The 8,756-nt window shown below is 45.4% G+C and overlaps 1 protein-coding gene across 3 annotated transcripts in view; it reads right to left on the bottom strand.

Annotated features, from left to right (window-relative positions):
• Positions 1-6,743: 6,743 nt before the first annotated feature.
• The window catches only part of LOC125643000 (uncharacterized), a 39,802-nt gene continuing 37,789 nt past the window's right edge, over positions 6,744-8,756 (bottom strand). For 2 of the 3 annotated variants that reach the window (XM_048865045.2, XM_075132373.1), the window contains 2 exons: positions 8,672-8,725; positions 6,744-7,689 (listed from right to left, as the gene is read on the bottom strand). In XM_048865045.2, coding sequence (XP_048721002.2) covers positions 7,586-7,689; positions 8,672-8,725 — 158 coding nt within the window. In that variant the 3' untranslated portion in view covers positions 6,744-7,585. The remainder of the gene's footprint in view (positions 7,690-8,671; positions 8,726-8,756) is intronic. The other variant, XM_048865058.2, reaches the window with a different exon arrangement.

The raw sequence follows: 8,756 nt of genomic DNA, 5'->3' as shown, positions 1-8,756 counted from the left end.
GAACTCAGAGGTGTGTTTATCAAGTCTTCCCCCTTCTCCCTGCTCCTCTTCCGGCAGGCACACATTTACACACACAATAATTTGTCCATAGACAATGTTGTTTTCAGTCTGCAGACAAAATATTTTGAGAGCTGATTTATATCACTGAAATGAACAGTTTAGTCCAGTATTAGCATGGCTTCTCCAGCAGCTCACATATCTAAATATGTTTGATGGATAGGGACTATGGTTAACTGATCCTCTTGCCACATGCTTCCGTTACACTTTTTGGGAGAGTGGGTGGGGAGGAGGTGCAACATTATTCACTGTTACGCATGTATATACAAGGTCTGAGTTGCAAAGTGTTCCATGTAAACATGTAGTCTTGTGTTCTCTCGTTAAAAAAAATCCACTGTGGCCTGAGCTTGTGATACCAATTTCTCTGCAGTTTGAAGCTTTGGCCTGTCTCACTCCCAACAGCTGGAAACTGTGCTTATTTCTAAGAATGAAATTATGGGTAAGGATGAAAGCTTTGCTTTCCTGCTAGTATAGAAACAATGAGACAATCTTCAAACATGTTAGCTGCCAGCAGGGGGCACCTTCTGAACAGTCTTATGGGACGGAGGTTTCCTTCAACTGAAAAGCTGCTGTAGTCTAGCTTCAGAGTAGCAGCCGTGTTAGTCTGTATCCGCGAAAAGAAAAGGGGTACTTGTGGCACCTTAGAGACTAACCAATTTATTTGAGCATAAGCTTTTGTGAGCTACAGCTCACTTCAACGGATGCATCATGATGCAACCGATGAAGTGAGCTGTAGCTCACAAAAGCTCATGCTCAAATAAATTGGTTAGTCTCTAAGGTGCCACAAGTACCCCTTTTCTTTTTGTAGTCTAGCTGTTGCTTTCCCTTATAATGTTTTTATTTGGATATTGACGTTTGGGGCACTGAAACAATAAGGTAAAATAGTAAACATTGCTTTCCACTTAGTTAAAGAAAAAACAAATTGAAGCCCGATTCCTCCTTAAAGAATGCATTTGCAGCCTAGTTGTAGGGCAGTGATACTCAGACCCTCAGTGGTTCAGGAGCCAAATTAGGAATCCACATTACCCAAAAGAGCCAGAGTAGTGCGACTGCATTGTTTCATTTACTATAGTACTATATATTCATATTTAAACAATATGATGGGAAATATTTAGTTTTTGACTGACCAAGTATTATTATTTTATCAACTACAATTGGTTAATAACATACTGAAAGCATCATGATTGGTTAATAACTTAGTTTGATTAATAATTAAATCACACATTGTTTTACTATGTGCTATAAAGAACAGCAAGAGACACATTCAAGAGCCACTTGCAGCTCTTGAGCCTCAGTCTGAGTATCGTTGTAGGGTTTTGTTTGTAATGAGGTTGGAGAGGGGTCTTACATTTGATTCCTCGCCTTTCCCTCTTCCCGGGCTTGTAGCATCTGAGGAGAAGGTCATGTCTTTTATAGATCAATGTCAATTCTCTGAAGAACTAAGGAAGTTACATTTAGTCGTCTTTTTCTAGAAGGGTGTGGTCTGTTAAAAGAACCTCTGTGTGTGGAAGAGGTATGTCAAGGTTCCTTCCCCACTCTGAACTCTAGGGTACAGATGTGGGGACCTGCATGAAAGACCCCTTAAGTTTATTTTTACCCGCTTAGGTTCAAACTTCCCCAAGGTACAAACTATTTTACCTTTTGCCCTTGTACTTTATCACTGCCACCACCAAACATCTAACAAATATATAACAGGGAAAGAACCCGCTTGGAAACGTCTTTCCCCTCAAAATCCTACCAAGACCTACACCCCCTTTCCTGGGGAAGGCTTGATAAAAATCCTCACCAATTTGCATAGGTGAACACAGACCCAAACCCTTGGATCTTAAGAACAATGAAAAAGCAATCAGGTTCTTAAAAGAAGAATTTTAATAGAAGAAAAAAGTAAAAGAATCACCTCTGTAAAATCAGGATGGTAAATACCTTACAGGGTAATCAGATTCAAAATATAGAGAATCCCTCTAGGCAAAACCTTAAGTTACAAAAAGACACAAAAACAGGAATATACATTCCATTCAGCACAGCTTATTTTCTCAGCCATTTGAGGAAATCAGAATCTAAGGCATATCTAGCTAGATTACTTACTAAGTTCTAAAAAGAAAAGGAGTACTTGTGGCACCTTAGAGACTAACCAATTTATTTGAGCATGAGCTTTCGTGAGCTACAGCTCACTTCATCGGATGCATACCGTGGAAACTGCAGCAGACTTTGTATACACACAGAGAATATGAAACAATACCTCCTCCCACCCCACTGTAATACCAGCAGGACAGTGGGGTGGGAGGAGGTATTGTTTCATATTCTCTGTGTGTATACAAAGTCTGCTGCAGTTTCCACGGTATGCATCCGATGAAGTGAGCTGTAGCTCACGAAAGCTCATGCTCAAATAAATTGGTTAGTCTCTAAGGTGCCACAAGTACTCCTTTTCTTTTTGCGAATACAGACTAACACGGCTGTTACTCTGAAACCTGTTACGAAGTTCTAAGAGTCCATTCCTTTTCTGTTCCCAGCAAAACAACACGCATACCGAGATAGCCTTTGTTTCTCCCCCCCTCCAGCTTTGAAAGTATCTTGTCTCCTCATTGGTCATTTTGGTCAGGTGCCAGCGAGGTTATCCTAGCTTCTTAACCCTTTAGAGGTGAAAGGGTTTTTCCTCTGGCCAGGAGGGATTTTAAAGGTGTTTACCCTTCCCTTTGTATTTGACAAGGTATGAAGTAGGAAGAAATGGAGATAGCCTTAGGACACCCCCCAAACAAAAGCAACTGGAATGAGGGTAGATTTAGAGAATATGCTCGCTGCACATTGCTCTGCTTCTTGAATTTTGTTTATAAAAATCTTGTTTGTCTGTTTTTAGTAGTTGTCCACTCGCTTGGTTTGACTGGTGACTGAAAAAGGGGGAACACTGCCTATGCTCTGGCTCTCTGAAACTGGTGAAATTCCCACACATTGCTGTATAATGGCATTCCTTTGATGCTGGTGGCAAGTGTCACTCCTCGCATATCAAGATAAGACTACTTGAACTCTCTGAAAGCATGTAATCAGTTAGTTACAAAAGGGAGGTCTTTAAACTTTAATAATATACAAGCTGAAAAAATGAACAATTTGTTTCAATAAAACTTCTGCTCTGTTTACTTGTATCTTACTGCAACTAAAATTAATAAGCAGGAAGAATAAAAACTGCACTCCTGTCTCCATGCAACTACTTATAAGAGAAATTCACAGTGGTTGCCTGGAGATTTACTTAATCTGACAGGTTAATTTATCTGAGTATGGTCTCCCAGTATCAGATGGAGGTCCGTGCCACTGGTGAACTTCAGGTCAGCAAAATTAAGATACTGAGTTTTTAAATGGATAAATTGTTTCAGTCCATTTTAGAGTTTTAAAAGCTTTCTCTCTCTCTCTTTAGTTCTTGCCGAAGGTTTGGAAGGCTTGAGGCACAGAATGGGCTGTTCTCTGTCATTACAGGTGTTCTGAGAGTACAAGTAGCTCACCGTGGGGCCAGATAAGGAAGGATGGTGCTCTATTCAGTTTCTACCTATATATATTCCCAAACTTCTCCAATAAAACAGCTGTCTGTTAATGGCATATTACCATTAGATAAGCAATTAACAGTGTTGACATTTTGGGGAAAGTTGAATAAAGAAGAGTCCATTTAAGCATCCAAAATGATCTTGTAGTTTGTGCCTGCTTTTGCTTGTGAAGCTATTGTGATTGCATGCTAGTTTTTATAGGTAAACAGCTATTTTGGTCTGCTCATTTGCTTGCCCAGATAACTCATGTATATGTAAAATCATGCTACTTGCACTTGGAAATGTATGTATTTTTGCATATATGGACTGCTTTTTTAAAAAAATGGCCTTTTAATTGTCATGGGATTTTAGAATTAACACTCTGTTGTGATGAAGGGAGGCCGCTCACACCTCTCAGAGCTATGGCTTGTGTAGCTAACCAGACTTGTGAAGATAGTCCTATGTTAGTTCCAGTTTTTGTTCACAGCCAGAAACTTCTCAAAAAGCTTCAATTCTGTGGAAGGTGATGGGGTCAGCAGAGAAGTGTTGGTTGGGCATGTGATTGAGTAATAGTTTATTTGTATTCCAGCCTTTCCTACAAGGTGCAAGGCTATGTTTTGAAGAGTTTACAATCTTAGATGTCAGGCAACATAAGAAGACTGGAATACAGGCAGACAATCAAAATACATACACTTACATAACAAATACTTTTTGTTGTTAAATACATATATCAGCTATAGCTGTCTGCTTTTCAACCAGTTGGGTATAAATTCCAGCTCAGCCTAACCTTAGCAGTGACTCAGAATGCCTGGAGTTTCATCTGCTTTTCCCTACAGCAGGGGTCTGATTTTTCACTCACTGAAGTCAATGGTATCATTCCTTTCAGTGGATGCAGGATTGAGCTCCAGGCTTCCTATTTTATTCCATTTCCTTCCCAGCAAATACAACCAGTTGGGTGCCTTATTTATGAAGGAGAGTGGAGTGACTTCAGCTGTAGCAAAAAATACTTGTGTATACTTAAAACATCCTGCCGCTTATAAGCCACTTTCCCCTACTTCAGGGATGCTCAAAAGTTACTGTATATCTACACAGCAATGTAAGCCTAGGGTTAGTGGGACTTGAGTCATCTGACCCATGTCAGAGAACCCTGGGTTTGAGCATCTACACTGCATTTTAACCCTAGGTTAAGGATTTTCTGACCTGTGCTCAAACCTAGGCTCGGGCATCCACACTGCAGTGCACAGGTCTGAGTCAAAGTAATCCGATCCCAGAGTGTCTAGCGCCCCTCCCTCCCGCCCTATGAATGTGTTGCACTGTGGAAAACTCTACTGCCCATCCTGTTTCCTACTGTGAGGGTGCTATTGATGGGACTCAGGTGTCCATAACGAGTACAGAAACTGCAAAAGTAGCTTCTCTGATGGCTGTCTCAGTAGAATGACTGCAGTTTGAGGAGGCTTTATACTGAACTACCATTGATCTGAGACTGGGGCTCTCCACCTCTAGGCTGAATCATATGGGCAGGAAAATGCCCATGTGCACCGATTCTGAGGATAATCAGGACATCATTCTTCAGGACTGTCAAACTATTAAAATGAAACTTTGCCATTCTTAATTTTTTAAATTGGGATATTCAGTGAAAGTGTTTTTGTTTGGTTCATTTTTTATTTATTTTTGTCTGTTTTGAAGTTTGACATAAAATGTAGGTTTCAGAAGAAGAACACCCCCTCCCACCCCCACCTGGCTGCTGCTGGCTGCCGAACAATGATGTGCCTCCCCAGGGCTTGCGGTGCAGTGTGCTCCAGCACCTCCCCCTGGGATACTTTATCCCTGCTCCTGCTGCATCCTTGGTGGCAGGGATAAGAGATGCCCAGGAGGCTGTGGGGAAGTTTTGAGCTCCCACCCTCTCCCATGCATGCTGCCTGGGCACTCCCGCACACGCAGCTCAAAGGGCAGGAGGGGTCTGGGAGCGTGGGGCTGCCTGCAGGGTGGGGAAACAGCAGAGCTCCCGGCTCAGCATGGCCAGGGGAGGGATGACCCCCAACATCCTGGCAGCGAGGAGCCACCTCCCACCCGTCAGCTTTGCTCCTGCTCTGGGCAAGCGCTACGCAACATGGCATAAGAGCTGAAGCCACCATCGCAGGAGGCTGCGGGAAGGTTTTGGGGCTGGCTCCTACTCACCACCCTGACAGTGCATGCTGCCCAGCCAGTGGGAACCACAAAGCGGAGCAGGGACTAAACGGCTGCCCGGCAGGGAGGGGGAGCGGCCAGAGTGTTAGGGGTCATCCCTCCCCAGGCCATGCTGAGCTGGGAGCTCTACCACTCCCCCTCCCTGCAGGGCAGCTGTTTAGTGCCTGCTCTGCTCCCAAACCTCCCGCCTGCCCTCTCTGGGGTCTTGGGGTGGAGCATGGGCGGGACCTCAAGTGGAAGAGGCCACGTGGGGCCTCGGAGGGAGAAGCTGAGTGGTGGTGTGGCCTCAGGGCAGAGCCTTGGTTCAGGTGCCAGGGCCCACAAAAGATTAATCCATCTCTGTAGGTGCTGAGTACCCCATATTAGGGTTGGGGGGTACTTGAGCCCCACAGCACCCTCACAGTCAGCACCTATGCTGCAGGTTCTCTGATAGTGTGCTCAAAGACCAGTGTTCAGATGATGATGGATTAACGCTGATCTGACTGGCTGCCTTTTACAAAGGGAAGCGTGGTATATGTTTGAAATAGACCGCACCACACATCGTCGGCACAGAGATGACTAAAGAAGTTGCCCCAAGGAACTCTGGGACACATCCAGAGGACTTCCAGGACCCAAGTCAAGCTGGGGTCTTGTACACACAGGAAAGCAATAGGGCTCTGACCTTAGGTCCCAGCTTAACACTTGCTCAGACCCTCCAGCCCTGCAGGCTTCTGGGACCCTAGGTTCGAGCCCTGGGTTAACACAATTAGTATGTGGACACAAAGGGGGCTTAGGCTTGAGCCAGGAGCCCACGCTTACATTGCTGTGTAGACATATCCTGACTGGCACTTTCACACTCTCCCTTCCAGCCCAGGTGAGAGATTCCTTAGCCTGTTCACAGCTACACCGTAGTGCAGTTGCAATGGCACTAGGCTGTCAAAGAAATACTGTCCTTTCTTTATCTTATCAGTTGGACGCTACTTTCATCTTTAAAAAGTGCAAGACTACATCTTCAGGTATATCTGCATTTTGCATTTTAAGGAGTAAGGCAATGCAATCCCCATAGACATGGATAATAGTTTTAGTTCCTTAAACCGTGGACACTTTAAACAAAAAATGGAATGCAGAGTGATAAACACAACCTAGAGCCTTTGGTTTATTTGTAGTCGGCAGCACTCTTCCTCTGGAATCGTTTGCTTTTTTTAACATCCTTTGCCAACAACTTCTCCTTGGGCTGATTGAATGGATCGTTTCTTTGTACTGATGACGTAGTTGATGCATCAGAGTGAAAAAGGGGCATCATAGTTCACAGCCTCCAGTTTCCTGTCACAATGTTTCCACCCTTGATTTTCACAAAGGCAGCCACCCCCACAACTTCCAGTTTTTCTCTGACTTATAATACAGCTACGCTTTCTCCTTCTTTTACTTCTCCTTTTTGTAAAGCACATGCAATCTTATGTGAAAGATCATATTAAGGACAGTTCTAATAACACTGTGAACCTTAGTTGGATTCAAAATTGTCGTCAAAAAACGCACAAGAAAATTGTATGGCTAGAATTTTCAAACGTGGAGGCCTAAAGCTCGGCTCTTGAAGATGGATGACAAAGCAGGCTTGTTACCTCTGACTGAAGTCACTTGGACCCGCAGAGGGCCGGTGCCTCTGAAAAATAAGGTTGCTTATTTGAGCACCAAACTATGGTAATAGGTGCCTAATATAAGGCCAGTTTTCAAGTGGTGATGCCTTGTTGTTTGTGGCTTCTGGAATAGTCGTTGTGCAACCCTTATAGATGGGTGTTGTGCTTCAAGAGTCACTTGCCAGGAGAAGTTTGCAGACTAAAGCCCTGATTTCACAGTTACAAGGTCCAAACCACCAACACCATCAGGAAGTGAGAACAGAGTGCTAGAATATCCAGGGCTTTTGCATCCCCAGGACAATTTGGTAAATCCTGAGCTTGACCTGAAAGAGGAGAAAACATCTGTAAACAATTAGCAATCACCTACCTACATCACCTTCCCATGTTGCCCATTACACGTATTTCCTATCTTTTCCCTTCCGTTTTCTGTATCACCTCAGAAATGAAGTCAACTACACTTTCCTATTCCTACCCAGCTTCTGGCAGTCTACTAGTTATGGCTTCAGTCATTCTAGACAGAACAAGTCATTTTTTAAAATGAAGGGTAGCTTCCAGGGGTGAAAGTAAGTTAGAGGACTTACTGGTACGCTGGAGTCCTGAGCAGGGGGCGTGGCCTCAACCAGAAGAGGCAGGGCCTTAAATCCCTGGGCCCTTTAAATCAAGATTTAAAGGGCCAGGGCTCCAGCTGCGGTAGTGGCGGCTGGGAGCCCGGGGCCCTTTAAATCATCCCCGAGCTACCAGCGGCTGGGAGCCCCAGGGCTTGGGGGCAATTTAAAGGGCCAAGGACTCCAGCTGCTGCTACCGCAGCAGAGCCCCAGGCCCTTTAAATCACTGAGGAGCCCTGGAAGCTCCCAGCTGCCACTGCTACCCTGGGGCTCTGGCAGAGCTTTAAAGGGTCTGGGGCTCTGCTGTGGTAGCGGCTGCCGAAGCCCCGAGCCCTGCTTCCCAAGCTCTGGGGTAGCAGCGGCCGGGCTCCATCCGCTGCTACCACCTCAGCCCTTTAAATCCACTCCGGAGCCCCGCCGCCGCTACCCTAGGGCTTCAGCAGTAGGGCTCCGGTGGGGATTTAAAGGCCCGGGGCGGTAGCGGTGGCTGGAGCTCCAGGGCCCTTTAAATCCCCACCAGAGCCCCTCCACCCCTACTTCAGGGCTCAGGCAGGGATTTAAAGGGGCCCAGGCGGGGGTAGCAGTGGCTGGAGCTCCGGGGCCCTTTAAATCCCCGCCGCAGCCCTGCCGCCGCCGCTACCCCAGCGCTTTAAATTGCCCTCTGGGAAAGTTGGTCCCAGTATGGCGCACTGGCTCTTACCAGTACGCTGTACCGGGGCGTACCGGCTTACTTTCACCTCTGGTAACTTCTCCCCTAAAATGTAAACAAATATTAACACCTTTGT

Source organism: Caretta caretta, chromosome 1 (genome assembly GCF_965140235.1).
Source record: "Caretta caretta isolate rCarCar2 chromosome 1, rCarCar1.hap1, whole genome shotgun sequence".
Lineage (NCBI taxonomy): Eukaryota > Metazoa > Chordata > Testudines > Cheloniidae > Caretta > Caretta caretta.
This window is presented reverse-complemented; position numbering and strand designations above follow the sequence as displayed.